This window comes from Patagioenas fasciata, chromosome 2 (assembly GCF_037038585.1).
Source record: "Patagioenas fasciata isolate bPatFas1 chromosome 2, bPatFas1.hap1, whole genome shotgun sequence".
NCBI classification, from domain to species: domain Eukaryota; kingdom Metazoa; phylum Chordata; class Aves; order Columbiformes; family Columbidae; genus Patagioenas; species Patagioenas fasciata.
In genome coordinates this window covers 102,365,398-102,383,366 of record NC_092521.1, presented here as the reverse complement: position 1 = coordinate 102,383,366, position 17,969 = coordinate 102,365,398, and the positions used below count along the sequence as shown (strand labels likewise).

Here is a 17,969-nt window from a genome sequence, read left to right as displayed (position 1 = left end):
TCATTCGGTTTCTTTTGAAGGAGGCGGAACGGTCTTTTTCTTAACCTATTTTTTTTTATTTGTTCAGATGACATTCCCTGTTCCGCTCGCCCCTGCCCCCGCGGCGTGCACACACACATACATGCACTCACAACCCTTTTCTTTTCATCATCAGCAAATAAAGATTAGGTGGGCAGATTATAGAAAGCGTTTTCAGTCCTGTGCTGATCCTTATTCCGGAGCCTTTGTGATGATATTGATGATGATGATGGTCAAGTGGACAGTTTGATTTTTGTGTTTGGAGCTAGTTATAAAGAATCAATATTATATCAAGGGGTAACTTTCGTGATAAAGGACTTTAACCACTCCGGCTATTCATCATAAGTCTGTAGCAAGCAGATAGGTCAAAAGAAATTATATTGCACTAAAGAGTGTGTCTTCTTATCTCTCCTATACCAGGGGAATAAGGGACAAGCCGATCGATACAGTAGCTGCTGTATACTTCTTGCAATTATCAATAGCTGATTTCGTCTTTTGAGGCCTGCATCTATTAATACAAACTAATAATAATCGTCTAGGCATATCTGCCAAGGGGATGAAAGTTTTTATAATTGGCGTCATTATTTATATAGCTAGAGCTAGTGAACAATCTTACATAGTTTGTGTGTGTGTGTGTTCGTGTGTGGTATGCATATATATATACATTTTAATATTAATGTCACTTGTCATTTTCAGAAGGATACAGATTTTTGCAAAGGGGCTAAAAGCACTGATTTCATATGCACTCTGTATTCCTACATAGACTTCCTGGAGTATGTGCTAACACACGTTGTAATACCATTACGGTGGTTTAATATATATAGTATCTACACATCTATATTTGTGCATGACATGTATGTGTGAGTTTAAATGTTTGTTGCCTTGATAATATCCCCACAATTATGTGTATTACAAATATTCCACAGAGTATTTTAAATTATTGGTGAAATTAATGTATCATCTGTTAAATTAAAGAACGGAAGTGTATGGTAATTGGAGTTTGCTAAGTGTGAGCATAAGCTTTTGTGTGTATGAATCATGTTTATTTAGCTCCAAGGGTGGCATGATACTAAATAAAAGGAAAAAGTAACTTAAATGCTCAAAGCAAAACATTTAGGCACGGTTTTGCTGTAGACTGGTTCTGTAAATCTTGTGGTGGGGCTAGTTGCTTTATCAAAAAAAAAAAAAAAAGTAATAGAAAAGAAACATCTTTATAATTGACATTTGACATGCTGTTTGGGTTAGGCTGTGGTAGACCAAGCACAGATTTCCCTCTGATGGAAACATTTATCATCGTGATTGCTGCAGAGTGGCAGGTGGTGTTATCAATTACCTCTTCTTACCAATAATAATATTAGTATGGTAATATCTTTGCTCATGTGAGAACGAATTAGCGGTTAGTTGTTGCAGTTTAAACAGAGAAAATTGTGCTGGTTTTAACCCCAGGGTCCTCAGGCAAAAGTCGTCGTGCAGAAAGGGGGTCGGAAGATGCTACTTCAGCTTGCCAGAAAGAGTATAAGATGATAGTAAATAAAGCCCAAACTATTACACGCCCCTTCAAATAAAGTTGCTGAGCAAAATAATAACTGTAAAAGACTGTAGATGGATTGCACCAAATGTCAGACCTATCTTATGCGCCTGTTGGTAGCTTTGATGGACTTAAGAACATCCACGTTGTACATAAGGGTAGACAGAACTACATATACGCTTTTTGTAGAGCCGATCTTGTAGAAAAGCTTTCTGAAGGTTTCCTTATTGACCCTGGATAAGGATTAAAAATTAAAGCAAACGCGTAAGTAGGTGTCCCATCAATGTAAAAATTAAAGTATTATTTGGTAAATAATATTATTAAGCAGGCAGAATATTAACGTGTCGCTTCTGACGATGAAAGCAACATCGCAAAATTGGAAGACAACAAATTAGAATGAATTACGGAGAGGTAAACTTCTTATACTCGCCATCACTAGTACAGCATTTTAGTCACGGCGAGGGGGACGCGAGTGGACGCGGTTTGCGCCGGGAAACGCGTGATTGCCGGCCCCACAGCTGCCGCGCATACGCGCGATGCCGCGGCTCCCGCTCCTCTGCGCGCTCCTAAGTACGTGGGTGCGCAGACAGTTACGCGGCTAACCGATCTCCACACCCCCCCCGCCCCCCCATACCCCTGCTCCGCATGGCCACGTTTTTCGCAGCCCAACTTCAGTGAATGCATCATCATTATTTTTCCCCCCCCTCGAGTCAGGAAGATTAATTAAAAGGTCCGTGGAAAACTTTGCGGTGTAATGGGGAACCGGGAGGGGGGGCAGGCAGGGGCCGGGGAGACACGTTTCACTTCATAACTTTCCACTCGCCTCCCGAGCTCTTCGCGCTGTCAAGGTTTTCCACACAGGTCGGGTAGAAAGTTTCCCCCGGCGATTTGCACCGGTCCCGGTGGTACGTGCCGGCGGTGCCGCAGCCGGAGCTCGGCGGCACGTCCCCGGCGTGGGTGCTCAGCGACCCCCGCGCATAGCGGCGAGCTTTCCTCCAAGAGAAAAAGTGTGAAGGAGAGCCGAGTAAGAGAAAAGAAAACCATAATCTTGTAACCCTAGAATATGTTAATGTCAAGAGATACAAATCTGGTAATTATGCCTTTCTTGCCGGTTGTGTTCTCCATTGTTCATTAAACATTAAAGACGGAATTATTTAATTTTCCACTTAAAGATTCTCTCACGTTCCACAAATTTATAGTAATTTTCAATCATTTTATTTTATATCGCGGACAAAGTTTTGTTTTTATAATGCTGTCAATGACCTGCCTTCTCCCCCCTCCCCCCACATCGCGCTATAAGAAAAGCACTTTTAAAACGATCTTCAAGAAATCGCCTGCTGCTGGGGAACTACCAGGCACTGAGCAAACAGAAAACGCCAAAGTTTAGGGGAAAAAAAATGTTGCCTGAGTAACAGCAATAAATCCTTTTAAAAGATGACTGGTACAATTGGGGGGAAAAAAATGCCTCGGTGAGGTTAAAGCGTGTCCTCTCTTATTCCAGGCAAATGTTTCAGTCACAGGGGGTAGCTGAGCCCCTGCACCCAAAGCAAGTCAGAGAAATGTACCTCTCTGCCGTAGAAGGAGAAGCCCTAACCCCCGCTCCCCAGTCGCGGCAGCGGTGCTGAGTGTTACCTGAACGCCCGCAGACACTCGCTTTCACCTGCATTCTCCCTACAATATAATGCAGCATATACACACACATAACATGTTATTCGTGTACGCCGGGTGCAATAAATTCCTACTTCTGACGGGGGGTGGGGGGGAAGAAAAAAAAAAAAAAAGCTTAATTAATGAAGTCGTCGCCTCACACATCATATTAGAAAATTACGTCAAATTTCAGCCATCACGATCGTCTCCAGGTATTTTAAATGAGACACTCTTCGTGCGACCAAAGTTTCAGCAAGGATGGACGGACGGAGAGAAGATGTATTAGAATTTGTAAGCACCAAACAAGTTTTTTAATCATGAAGTGGGCAATCATTGCGAAGGGTCTCGTGTAAATATCTCGCTAAACGAAGGACTTGAGAAGTATCCTCGTCTAATATCTAAAAGGCATTGATTTGGCGTTTCAGTGTTGTTTCCCTTCAGGGCCGTGAGCGTTTCTAACGAATACCTGCAGCACAGAAATCGCTGATGGTTTGCGTGTTAGCAAACTATCCGGAGTGGCTTAAACTGTCGGCTCTAACTTTATTTGATTTGCCTACCAACATAAAAGCGAGGAATAAACCGAAAGCCTAGAGACACGGTATCACAACGCACGAGATAAAGCGAGCTATCAGCAGGGAAAGTTTACACAGAGGAGTTTCCCAAAGAAGACAGGGTTAGTGTGTTTTAAGGACTAGGGCTGGATTACACGGACCGGGGTGGGGGTATTAGGAGAAAATCCCTTTCACTGATCCCCGGTCCCATACACGGAGCTACCCGTTGCCGCCCGGCAAGGTGAGCTGCGCCTCCGCGCCTCGGCGAGAGCCGGAGCTGGGGCCGCTCCGCCAAGCGCAGGGAACCGGCCGAGCAACGCGCACGGCCCGGTCTGCGACGAACAGTTAAAAAAAGCATGCAAAAAAAACCCCAAAACAAAACAGCGGAGGGGGTGGCAGGGGTCGCCGGAGGAGCCTCCCGCCCCCAAACCACACACAGGCACAGAGCCGCGCGCCTGGGCAGTGCGCGCACCGCGTAGCCCTGCGCGGTGGCGATCGGCGACTGTGGGGTACATCCTAGCGGCGGGTCCCTGCCATGGGAGACCGGCTGGCCGCGCTCTCCGCCCGCCTCAGCAGAGGGGCAGGCGGACAGGGACGGCGGCGGGAAGGGGCAGCTCGTGGCGGCAGCCGGGGAGTTGGAGCTGCTGCGCGGCGGCGGGGCCGCCCGCCTCCCCGTGGGACGGACGGGGCGGGAGGGGACGCGAGGCGGCGGGACGGGGCGGGGGAGGTTCGACCCGGCTCTCCGGCAACTTGCAATGCGGTAGAGTGGAGAGCGGGGGGGGAGGAAGGGGGCGGCGGGGAGGGAAGCCTCCCCCCTACTCAATTTTACAAAAAAGGGGGGGGGCATGGGAGAAAAGCCGCTGTTAGGAAAGTGCGTGCAGAGAGGGAGGCTCGGAGGCGACGGGGAAGTTGATCGGGCTGCGGGGCCCCGGGCAGCCCCGGCGGCAGCCCCGGCAGCGCGGCACGGGAGGCGGAGGAGGAGGAGGAGAGTAGGAGGAGCTGCCGGGTGACCCGCACGGCTCCCAAACTTGAAAGTTTATCTGCCCGAAATCAACAGCGGCCGCGGTGCGCGCACCGTTCCTCGGCGCGGAGCAGAGGCATCGACCAGGGAGCCGCGGCGCAGAGAGCACTGCCGGCGCCGCAGCGAGCGAGGCAAGGCAGGCGAGGGGGGGATCACCCCTGCGACAACAATAGCCACCCCCCGCCCCCCAAGTCTGCGAGAAGATAGATACTATTTGCTGGAGACCAAGGAGACTTGCTCATCGGCGCACACACGAGACCGCTGTCATTAGCTAACAGGACACACGACTGAGCCGGGGTGGGGGGTGGGGGTGGGGTGAGGAGTGTCACAAAAAGTCATTACAACCTGAGAGAGGGAGAAAGAAAAAAAAACTTCCTACCAATGGACAACAGGAAGTGACCACCACCACCAACGGGGAGTCTCTGCTTGGAGAAAGAAGCTGCAAGACAAAGAAGGAAGGAGAGGTGAAAGACAAAACTGCCCAAGATCATCTGTGTGTGCGTGCGTGCGCTTTGGAGAGAGGAGAGAACAAAAGTCAGCCGTGGAGACAGAGAAAGAGCGACGGAATACGAGACAGGATGGAGGAAGAGCTAAAGACAAGCATGTGAAGATCAAGGGGAAAGAAGAGCAGAGCAACACACGCACACCGAAAGTAAAGGGAAAAAGAAAAAGCATACACAGAAGTTTCTTTTCCTCTTGGGAAGAAATTACTCTCACGCACAGAGAAATCACACGCCATTCAGATCAACTTCTGAGGAAAGAGTGATCAAGAGAGAAGAGGACGCAGAGTGATGTGAAGAAGAAAAAAAAAGCCAGAAAAAAAAAGGCAAAGGGAACAGAAGAAAGCAGAGCAAAAGAAACTGAGAGCCGGGTGAGGGAAGAAAGACAAACAGAAAAGCGAAGATCGTGACCTCCCCCAACAAGTGAACCTTGCACATATGTTGTGTAAAGTGTGTGCAAAACAGAGCCCTCCTGCCTGGTGCGTGTGTGTGTCGCTGCTGCCGCCGCTGTTGCCGCCGCCACCGCGGTCGGTGCCTCTCGCAGGCGGCGCTGCCGGTGCCGGGGAGACGCATCATTTGGCGGAGCTAAGCGGCTAATTGCGGAGCCCCGTTCTTCATTTACATATGCAAGCCTGAGTCCGCTGGAGCCGCGCCAATCCGCGCTCGCCCCCAGCACCATTAATCGCCATGCATTATTCACAATCATAATTACAGAGCCCCATGCGCGCTCCGCGCAGCCGCCCCAGCCCGCCGCGCACACCCCACTGCACCGAGCACACCCCGCCCGGCTAATCCCCCACTCGCTCACCCACTCACCCGCTCATTCACTCACTCACAGTTTGGTTGGCTGGTTAGCGTAGCTTTTTTTTTTTTTTTTGGTTGGTTGGTTAGTTGCCTTTTCTGTTGTTGTTTGGTTGGTTTTGCAACTCGCCTTTTATTTGCGAACAGTTATTTCCAGCCCCCACCCCCCTTCCCTAGTACCCAATTCCTCCCCCCTTTCCACCTCCACGTCGCTGATGCCTCTGCAAAAAGCAGAGTCAAGACGGCTCAGTTAGCAGCATGTCTCGTCGAAAGCAAGCGAAACCCCAGCATCTCAAATCGGACGAAGAGCTACAAGCGGAGGTAGTTTCTGAGCACGGTAAGGGCTCCCGACGCCTCTTCTCTCTCCTTTTGTGAGTGTGTTTCGGATGGAGATAGGTGGATTTATGGTGATGGTGAACATGGGAGCGCAATTAGTCTGCAGCGGGAGAATGGGAATTAGAGCAGCTGGGGGAAGAGGCAGCGGAACTGAGAAGTTAGCAGTTTAGCCAAGTTTCTGCAGCCCACCCCCTGACTAACCATCCCTCCCAGCAGCTCCCTCCCGGCCTCCCAAGCGTTTTTATCGCGGCTGGGCTCGGCGGCGGGGCGAGGCCCTCCCTCCCCACGCAGCCGGGCTCGGGCAGCTGCATGAGCGGGCGCCCCGGAGCAGCGCCTACCTCCTTCTCCTCCTCTCCGGTGCGCTCCCTCTCTTAATTTTTTGGGGTACCCCTTCCCCCCCTCGGTATCCCCGGTGGAGGCTCGGGGCGGGTAGGAGCCATGTTCCTCTCGTCCCGCTGGCAGGAAAGTTGAGACGGCCGGGCCCGAGGTGCCCTGCCTGGGGTTGCGAGAACCGGAGAAGTCCGGCGGGCCGGGGGCTGCCGGGTCCGGGACGCTCTCCCGGGGCAGCGCCATATCGGCCGGTGCCAGGGTCTCGCTCTGTCCCTCACAACCCCCCCACCGCCCCGGGCCGCCCGGCACAGGCTGCGGGGGGAGGCGCGTTGGTAGTCAGCTCGCTTGTGCGCTGGGCTGTCCGGACCGCTTCCCCCTGTTTGCCCCGGCAGCTGCCGGGGATCGGGGGACCGTCGCTTGGCGGCAGGCAGGGGAAGCGGGCAGGGCCGCTCGGGTGCGCGGGGGCAGCGGAGTTGATTTCATGTTTTCGAGAAGGTTGAGCAGCACATTTCGCCTCCCTCCCTGCGCTGCCATCGTCCCTTCGCCTCCTGGCTCTGCCGCGACTGTAATTATTATCAGTGGTAGGTGACACGGAGTGCCACCACCGCCACCGGCCCCTGTCGCGCCGGCTGCAGGCAGCGGGGAAGGGTGATTTTCTCGCCCATCCGCCATTCTTCGCTCCTTCCTCACACGCAGGCACACCAACACTTGCTTTTATACATCTGGGCTGCCCAGGCTGCTAGTGAACAAGTGCCCGAAGCTGGAAGGATTTGGGCTATAATCACTACTTATTTCCACTCCGCTGTAATTTTTTCGAGAAGAGGGCTGCAGAGCTTTTTTTCTTTATTTTTTAATTTCAGTTTTGATTTCTTTAGTAGTCCTTGGCATTGCAGCATGCGAAGGCATGCCACAGCCCATGCTCATTCTTCCTGGGCTAAGAGCTTCCACTTAAAAGTTTTTCTTTTCCTCTATGCGTAGAGCCTGCTGCTTTCTCAGTTTCTTTTATAACGTAGTGGGAGCCCCAGTGTTTTCTGCTTTCGGTGTAGGCCCCTTGCTCCACTGCTTCATCTCCCCGTTCCTTCAAAAAGAAAAAAAAGTCATTGTCCTGCTTCGAATCTATAATGACTCTTAAGTTTCATCTATGGGGAGAGAAAGGCAGCGAAGTTGAAGCGTGAGGAAGATTTTGGCTGTTGTATCTGAACTTTATAGCCCTGAAGCTGAAGGCAGCATGAATCCACTTCATCGGGTTAAAATATCTGTCAGACTGGCAAAATGTTAAGCCTCCTGCTCCTTCCCAGGGTATTTGGGGAGCCAGGGAGCGAGGCCCACACTGTCCGGGGCTGCTAAGGGGGTTACTGCCAGGAAAACCCACTTGGATGTTGACAATAACAGACACACAGAGAAATGCTTCATTCTGACACAGCAGAGGAGCAAAGCAGTGCATTGTCAAAATTTAATCTTTTTCCTTAGGAAACAGTGGTCATGTAAAAGAATTAATATAGGCAAGCAGATGAGAATTAGTGTTTTATTCCATAAACAAGATTTGTTGAGCCCAGTCTCTGCTTGAGTGGGTTCTAGGTCTAAGAATTTATCACTGGCATTATAAACTTTTACATGCTCTGAATCTATTTCAATACAGAAAAATAAAACCCCACTGCTTCATTATGACACTCCTGGTGAGTTAATAAATTGAAAAAAATTGTTAAACCAGGTTTTTGTTTTGTTTTGTGAATCTTATCTATGTAGCCATGTCACCCGAGATTAGAACAAGAGATATGCTAAAAAGAAACGCTTGCATATGGTGGGTAGATTAAGGACAAAGAATCTTTTTGTCATGGAAATGTTTTTTTTTCTTTTTTCTTTTTTTTCCCCTTTTTTTGGGGGGTTTTGTTTTGTTTACTTCATCACATAGAATTTCTCACACTTGGTTTGTTTTGTATTGCCCTCAATGACTACATGATCAAATGAATGGATTTATTTCTGCCGAATGAGAAAGACAGTCTTTCCATCAAAAGGACTACATTGCATCCCAGTGAGGAATTTTAAAGCGTTATTATTGTAGTCTCTGAATAGCACAAAATCGGCTTTCACAGCAGCCCTAAAATGCAACAATGTAAATACTTTTCAGCCTTATAAGGCTGTTATCAAAATGTGCTATGTTTAATTTTATTAAAACATATTTTAATGAATAGATTGAAACCCTTCATAGTTAATAACTAACAAGCTGAAGTAGTGGTGTTGGTGGAGACAGGATACACGAGTAGAGGGCTATCTAGTGCACATTAATGTAATGTAAATCGTTTACACATTATATTAGGAAGGCTAACGATTGCTATACTGAAAGCAATTTTATAGGCCAGATATAATGAGCACTCAAAATCTCGTGAATTAAAACACTTCTTGTTAAGTCAGTGTTCTTCATCTCTGTTCACAGCTGTAATCAAGATATTGCCAAAGTTCCTGGGTATATTTTGCAACAGACCAAAAATAGTTTGCACAGAGCAAGAAAATTTGTTGTTTTTAAAAAGCAAACTGCTTAAGCAGTATTATTTGATACATGTAACCTTTTCACTAATTTGGCTGTTTATCTTTAAAGGTGGAAGTTGTTGTTAACACAAGATTAAACAAATGAAACTTGTTACTTATTTAATGAAATCATGTTTAATATCAACTCAAACTGGATTTTATTAAGTGAGGCATTTAAAAATGAATGCCCCCTAAACGTAATCCTTGGAGTGAAGGGCCATTCATAGTAGCCGAGAAGAGCCTGGCAGTTTCGGGAGCAGAATGGAAGATCAACATTAGGCCTGATTTTAAGTTGACTGGTCTCACCATAACTTTTGTGTTAGTGTTGTCACAGAAGATTTAGAATCAGAACAAATAATTTTATAGCCAGTTTGGACTACAGCATAACACAACCGCATTCAAACAGGACAATGTCATGATGGTGAGAAACTGTTGGAAAAATGAAGATAATTAACAATGTCATTTACTACAGATTTACACTCAAAATCGTTTGAAATTATTTGTCGAAAGTGAAATGCTAAAAATATATTTTTTAATTATTTTGAAAGGAAGTGTTAACAAACAGCTGGTGATGATAAATTACTTGAATAATTGCACTGTAGAAGACTAAGCAAAAGATACCTATTAAAATAAAACACTTTCAGGTTACGAAATTAGAAGATATGATGGAAATAATTTAAAAACAGCAGAAGGACTCAAATGACTACCTGTAGAATACAAATAATCTCAGTTTCTCAGTAAATGTAAAGCATTGTAATAGGTGGAATTACATTTCTAATACGTTTGCCTAATTCAACAGATTACAAATGAATCAGAATTATAGATACAATGCACATGCTTCAGCTCCAATTTTTATATTAAACCACAGAAGTAGCATTTGTATTTTTAAAGTACGGCTAATAAAAGGATTTTTTGCAATACTGAAAGTGGTTCTTAGTGTGTGCAAGTGAGGTTCTGGTAAGGGTGATGACAAACGATGCTTTGGACTTTTTCATGTGAAGTTTCTGGCAAAAATGTATTGTCATTTTGTCTGAGGTGGAAGGAATACCTTCTAGTGAACTGTGTAATGACAGTATTGTAATGTGTTTTTTGCAGTCATTGTCAAAAATATTTGACCTGTTTTTTCCCCCTACTCTTCAATACATACAACATACTCTAAGCTAATGGATCTTTTTCATCCTGGTAAAGTGGGATTGGGCTGTGAGGTTTTGAGCAGTTGATGGCTGCGCTTGCTATTCTTTTGGAGTATGTGCACAGACTACTTCGCTACAGCAACGACACAGTTCACTATGGAGCAGCCAGCTTCCTGTGAGTGTGTTCACTCTATCTGTATATACAGATGGTAAAAACACATTTTGGAGGGACATTCCCACATACAAAACCGAGGTTATTCCATATCAGTTAGCCTGTAAAACTTGAGAAGTCACAAGCAGCTGTCAGTAAACATAAAACTTGGGTGAATTTTGCAAATGTTTGTTCTGAGGCAACTGTAAGAGAAGGCATTTTGTTTTGAAAAATAAAGGTCGAATAAGTATTGCTATAAATTCTGCCTTTGATAGCAAACAGTAATTGAAACTGTATATACAAGTCCTGATATTATGGTAGGGATTTAACATTCAAACTGTATAACATCTGTGTATATTTTTAAAAATACTCTGTTATGAACTGTGTTAGCAATAGGAAAATATTTGGAATAATAAGGAAAATACAACAGTCAGCCAGTTTGCTGATGTATGTATAACAATGAAAGTAGACAAAACTGGGTCAAATCTTATCTGGTGGTGCTGATCTTGAGGAAGTCTTACGATCTCCTCATGTAGACATTAAGGTTCTTTTTTCAGAGTGGGAGGGAGGAAATTTTGAAAGATGTTGGTTTAAATTCTGTGTAATTAAGCTAGGAATATGCATACATTTAGCAGTTGGAAATTACTTCTCCTTGCCTAAGAAAGAGGAAGAGCTACAATTAAAAGACAGGTGGCATTTAAAAAAAAGAATAAAAATAAAGTAATTAATAACGAGTATTAGTGCCATTTCTGAAAAATAGTATGAGTCCTGCAAAGATTTTCTGAGTATCTTTCCTTCATTTGATTTGTTGACTGCGAAGCCAAGACAAGCATATCTGTTGACTATCCATCAGTCAGGGCATGAGTCAATTACTTTTGCTGATAATAAACCAGGTCTGGCATGACATTAAAATAGTTAAGTACTGACACATTTTCCAAAATAAGGCATGTAAAAATAATTTATTTTGTAATATTGCATTTGTAAAGCAAGAGCAATTTGCTGTATTTTTTTTTTTTTTCAGAGGAAGCATGTGTAAATCTAGTTCCAGCAGTAAATTTTTATTGAATTGTGCATTTCAATGTAAAGGGCCAAAGTCCTGTTTCCTTTGCCCTCTTAAAATTAGCCACTAAATGTAGTGATGATTTTCCATTAATTAAAAAAAGGGAATTGAGGCCAGAGTATACTTTTAGGAGCTGGTTGTTATAGTACTGTTGGACATAGGGTGCATTTATTTTAACAAGAAAACCGTCTTCAAAATTGAGGAAGCCAGAAAAGTAATTGTTTAAAATGATGATAGAAAACCATAACAAAACACATTTAAAAAATGTGTTTCTTTTTAGCTGAAAAGTGAAAAGATAGTGGACAAAAAAGTGTGGTCTTTAGTGTTTCCTTGCTGTAGTCAGGGTGAGCACATTTGAACAACATTTACTATGGGGTAAATTGAATTTTAAAAAGAGTCCTTCTAAAACTTTTATTGCCAGTCTCTAAAACTGATTCTCCACCACTCCCCCCGAGATTTGGACCCTATCCCTGGCTGAAAAGGAAACCTCCCAAAATTTCCAAACTTTCGACACAGCGAGGGAGGTACACCAAAATACTTGGGGCGGCTGCTGACCTTCTCCAGCAGCCCCCAGCCAGCCAGGGTGGGTGCTACATATGTGGGTGCTCCCTCGTGGGTGCAGGAGCTCAGCCTGCAGCTGGGGAGGAGAAGGTGGGCTCAGGGAGTGCCCGGCAGCTTCCCCAGGCCTCTCCCCGAGGGTGGGTAGTTAGAAGTGCTCTGACAAGGCTTGCTGATTTAACCTTTGCCTGCTTTGCCCTGCCAGGGGTGGCCACTGGATGTCAAGCTCATAATACAATTAGTACATCTGTGCAGTTGACCTTGGCAGCACGGCTTACCACTGTTCTGTTAAGTGTTAACACTGAATTTGAGTGTTAACTAGAGATCCCTCTGAGTTTGCTGCATGCTGTACAGCTTATCAAATGCCCATCTAGTTCAGCACAAGTGTTTACAGTTCTTAAAGAAGGAAAAGGTTCTCTTTTGTGAAGCCCAGCATCTTGAGCTGCTTAATTAACCCTGCAGGTGCGGCAGTATTTTTTGTTTCAGTTAATCAAAACTGACTCACTATTCAGGGTTTCAGGAGATCCTTTCTACTGGTGCTGTTTGATAATTTTATTTTATTATTTTGTTGATGTACTAATGTCCCCAAAGCTGGAAATTATGGAAGCTGATGGATTTGTTTAGATCTTTATGTGCATTGCTATCTTTTGCAATACCGCAGTATGCAGAATGGTAAATGAGCAAAATGACTGAGCTGCACAAATGGCATCAAATCACTCTGAGTTTGCTCTTTCAGGCACTCCTGCATGTGAGTAATTTTGCTCAAAGGAGTAGTGCTATTGAGTTCAGTACTTGTAAGTTTGGTTTTGAGATACCCAGAAGGTGCAGGATTGGGTCCTCACATTGTCTTCTCTTAATGTGAGCCTCCAGATACAAATTTGTCAGTATTTCTGTGGTTGTTCAGAGAGTGGCTGGCTTCATTCTGCAGGGTGTTAGATTTACATAGTTTAAGATGTAGTTAATTATATACTTTTCAAAATAAGAAAGCTATGCTGAATCTAGTGTTCTGCTTCTAGTTAATTTGATTTGGCTTGGGTTTTTTAATGTCTTATTCATATCAGCTATGTTACAAGTATCGACCTTGAATTTTTTTTTTGGATTCACAATAAAACTTGATGCATTCAAAATAAACTTAGTTCCTACAAACATCAATATATTTGTACAGAAATTCTACACAAGTTGAAATTAATGTATACATGCCATAACAGCCAACCGAATAGCTGTTTATGTGATTTTGAAAAACATAACACAGGTCTTATTTAATACGATATTTTGCACAAATATTCCAGACAATTTGTGAAGTTTGCATCTGCTCCACATCTGCGTACACATAGAATGGCGCCGGTGTTTCAGATATCAAAGTGCTTCACTGCACAGATTAGAAACTGCGAATGTTTTTAACAGAATACAGTTAGTGCCTGTGCCACAGGTGGCTGTTACTTAACAAATTCTGAGATTCAGGCTACTGAATAGATCAAACCGAGTGTGCCAGGTCAGTATGGGTTTTTGCATAGCAAGAGTGCCCTCCACTGTTCAAATCCATACTAACAGCTTTTGTGGTCTGAGAAAAAGGACAGGAAATTTTTCTATTGAGTCTGGAATTTCTTCTACATTGTTAAACACAGTAGGGGTCTCTATTTGTCTCCTCCTGTTTCACAGCTTGGGCTCAGTATGTGATAATTCATCTTTCTTTATGGGATTCAAAGCTATCATAAAGAGTTAAAAAGAATTAATTTGCAATGAAATAAACGTGTTCTAACAATTTAAAAAAACTTTCTGTAAAAGCTCTGTCAATTGTAAGAGATGATAAAGCTAAGGAAAAAGTAATACTGTTCTTCTAAATGATCAATACGTTGTTAACAAAGCTACTGTTTCCAAATCAATATAATTTTGAAAACAAATTTGTGGGGTTTTTAAAAAACATATTTTCTTTATTTAAATTGTGCTTGGGGAAAAATAAGTTTGTGTATTATGGTGGTAGGAGTAGTAAATAATTGTCCTGAATCAGTGCGCTATGCTCAGAGTTTTATTTATAATGTTGCTTGTTTAAACATACGAAAGTGCTGTGAGCAGCACTATGAAATTATTATTAGATTTGCATGTGAGAACATTTTATACGTCTTCATAGTTCACAGACGTTTTATTAACAAATGCAGTTTTTTCTGAAACTTCTTCACAGTTCGTACACTGCATCTCAGTGAAAGATCCATGTTTTTTCTTCCTTCCTGAAATTCCTACATTTAGAAAATAATAATTCTTAATTATGCAGCCCTACGTGTAAAAAAAATAGCAATGCGTACAGCGCTTTTCTATGCTTTCATTTGTATAATTGCATGTAGTCTAAAAAAAAAAGCTTCAGAAAATATTTTACTCGCACATTTGTGGGATTCCTTTGCAAGACACATTTGTTTGAATGCTTCAGGAAGGTATCGGCAATTTGAAATAGGTGGAAGCCTAGAAAATGCTTGTTCTCTTACCTATTTTTATCCAAGTGTCTTATGAGTCACACATAATTTGAGGATTTTGTGATACAGAGTAACAAAATATAAGAAAACACCGAATTGTCAGAGAAAATTTGATTGTAATAGTCCTTCTTTAATATAATTGAAAAGGTGCTTTTCAGATAATCTACATATATGGAACTAGAAGTGATTTGAGACAAAATCAAAAGATTTTGGAGCAAAGATCAAACATAGAGGAGTCGGTTGGGGCTTTTTTCCAGACTGTAAGCATTTCGTCCTAAGAAAGAGGGCATTTAATAAACAGCATATGCTTTCAGAATTAACCTGACTAGACTGTGATGTTTTATTTTGGTCTGTTTCACGAAAGTAGATGGCAGCATTTTTGAAGCATCCAGTCATTATGTTTTCCCTTGCACATCATGCAAGAGGCTTTCCCTGCATGTGGATCAGAGAGACATATGCCCGCAATAAAAATTCAGAACTAGTAGAGCCAGGTTTACAAATCTTGTGTGCATGTAGTCGGCAGCTGTGGCATTTTTTTCTCAACTCTGCACATGGTCTGAGGGTGACTGAAGGACCCACAGCACCTTTCCAGCCCTCTCCCTTCCTCTAGGACAGCCACAAAGCAGGCCAGCACCATCCTCCCCACAGCCACACGTTGCTCCATCCTGGGAAGCTTTTGGTGGGTGTTGCTTGGTGAGGGTGGCAGAGCAAAACCTCCTGCTGTCAACCCCTTGCACCCTGCTCTTAGTCAGCAGAGCACCTGGCTGGCTTCAAGTATTGCTATCCAAAAGTGACTTTCTCAAAATCCCTTCATTGGAATTTTTGTGGGCTGGTTTTAGGGCCAGACCCCAGTGACGCAAAGTGCTGTTGCTTTGCAGGAGCCAGCGCAGCTCTGCGGGTTGGTACCTGCTCAGGAGCTCGCCTCGGGTACCATTTGAGAGATGCTACCTGCAATTTTTCACCTGTTTTCATAGGGTAAGCTTTATGTGCTGTAATTCATCTTGCATCCCATAGCAGCTTCAGATGAGTCTGTTAGCCGTTAAGACTGCTAATGAGAGAAAGAAAATAACTGAGGTTACTAGTGACTGCTTGACAAAACTCTCATTCAACACCTTTTGTCTAAGTAAGAAGTGCAAAATTCAACCCATGGCTATAAGATTAAGCAAGTACTTGATTAATTCCTCCAAAGTCTTTGAAAATTTTCACTGCACCATATCGTCATTATAATAATAAAAAATATTGTTTCTCCTCAGGAAAAATAAAAATATTAAATTTTTCAGTACCTAATGGATTTAATTGCTTTATAATATAGTAGAAAATTACAGCAAGCTATAAAACATAAGGAAACATGGAAAAATGCTTAGTTTTCCTGTAATAGGTATAAGCTGTAACTAGAACCAGAAATTAACTTTTGGCTTAATATTTTAACATTTCAAATTTTTAATAACCTGGAGTAATGATAAAATTTTGGTATTGCTTTCTGTCATTCATAAAGTGATTGAGTTTTAACAAACAACAAAAATACCCTTTTATGTGGAGTCATATGCTTCTGAGCTTTATTCCCTGTTGAAGTCAGTGAGGACTTACATTTCAAAAGCAACAATATAGTACCTCAGTCTTTTCACGTCAATAAGTAGTACTGAAAAGGATGTTAAAAACCTGATTTGTGAAATACTAGGGCAATGTCCATTTCTCCAATGCATGCATGAGCGCGCGCGCACACACACACACACATATATATATATGTATATCAGTCATTATTTTCATTCCCTCTGGAGTGCTTGATTGAGGCTAGACCACAAAGATTGCTCTTTGCGTGACTAGTTCATACTCTTTCAATTCTGTTAATTTCAGTGCTGTTTCTGATGTGAGTAAAGGTTGCTCATTTGAGTAGGGGTTGTTGGATTGTGCCCATAGTCTGTCATTCTCTGAAGCAGCTTAGTAGCCTCAGTGTGCTGTGCAGGGCATGTGCTGCCATCCGTGTCACCTGCTTCCTTACCAGTCCAAGAAAGTGCAGCTTTGAGAGAGATTTAACTCGTATGATTTCTTAAGAAATCCCAAGATGTATCCTAAATTGAAAATACTGTGGTGAGGTTCTTTGTATGTCTACTTTGAAGTTGATTTGGGGAAATAAAAAAACCCCTAATGACTCTCTAGCATTGTTCTCTAAAATATTTTTCAAAAGCAGTCCGTGAATATTTCAAAACAGGTGGTGAGATGAACGTACTTGGGTTGGTCATCTGAAAAGTATTCTCACTATTTTCATGGCATGGGGGTTGTGGGAAGGAGGAATACAAAACAGAGCTGTAGGGCCCCCATTAGTATGGGCTCAAGCCTGGTCCCCTGAGATAGTACAAAACTAGCCATTTATTTCATTAGAAACAGAGCTGAGCACTCATCATCTGAGAAATACCTGTATCTCTGTATTCCACTTGTAGTTTTTTCACAAGTTATATTTCAAATGCAAACTGCTGTTTCTTTGAGTTTATGAATTAGTACACTAGACTGGTTATTATCTTGATGTGCTGAGGAGGTCCCTATTGATACCTCCTGGCAGTGGGCATCAGTATTTTAGGTTTCTCTTGGAAGCTTATGCATTATACATATCAGTTCTGGCATATATAGATCACAAGACTGTCTCCTAGTGCAGAAGATACCTGTTTGGATTGTATATGTTCACATTTGGGCTTAGTGATCACTGTACGGTGTCGGAAATAATTAGCTTACTGGTGTTTTATCATCTTGTTCTAGATCAGAGGACAGTCATATTTGAATGGCTACATTGCCCAAATCCATCACTAATTTAAGTAATTACTTAAATCTTTCGTGCAAGGTCTGCTGTGAGAAAGCCCTCCTTAAACAAAATAATAGTGATATATAGATAAAAAACTGGAAGAGGAGCTGCACAGTTTGCAGCTTCTTTTAGAATCAATCTTCCTTTTCATCTATGCCTTAATAGTGGTAGTAATTGTAGTGGTAATAATAATAGTAATAATAGTAATAATAGGCAACTCTTACCCACCTTGCCAAGATTTAGAAATAAGCACTGGAAAATCTTGTCAGTGAAAGCTTCAGGAGAGATGTGGTCCCTCAGTGCATGGTCAGTACTACCGACCAGGGAACTCAATAGATTTTGAATAAGGACTGAAGGATCAGGCCCCTTGACTGTAAAAATTTAAATCTGTAATGTAAATAAGGCTTTGTTTGGATTGTCTTAGTTTGGAAAGGCTCTGGAGAGAGGTGAGTGTGTTGGCTGCTTCACTGGTCTGTGCTCTGCATGCTTTCACTTCGGGAAAGCTGAAGAATGCACTGAAAATGTGTTTTGGAAGCCTACTTTTTTTCTT

At 43.3% G+C, this 17,969-nt stretch overlaps 1 protein-coding gene across 5 annotated transcripts in view; it reads left to right on the top strand.

Moving 5' to 3' along the window:
- The first annotated feature begins 4,589 nt into the window (after positions 1-4,589).
- SALL3 (spalt like transcription factor 3) overlaps positions 4,590-17,969 on the top strand; it is a 26,801-nt gene continuing 13,421 nt past the window's right edge. For 2 of the 5 annotated variants that reach the window (XM_071804652.1, XM_071804651.1), the window contains exon 1: positions 4,592-6,403. In XM_071804652.1, the coding sequence (XP_071660753.1) occupies positions 6,325-6,403 (79 nt within the window). In that variant the 5' untranslated portion in view covers positions 4,592-6,324. Of the gene's footprint in view, positions 6,404-17,969 lie in introns of all 5 variants that reach the window. The other 3 variants (XM_071804654.1, XM_071804653.1, XM_065831663.2) reach the window with 3 other exon arrangements.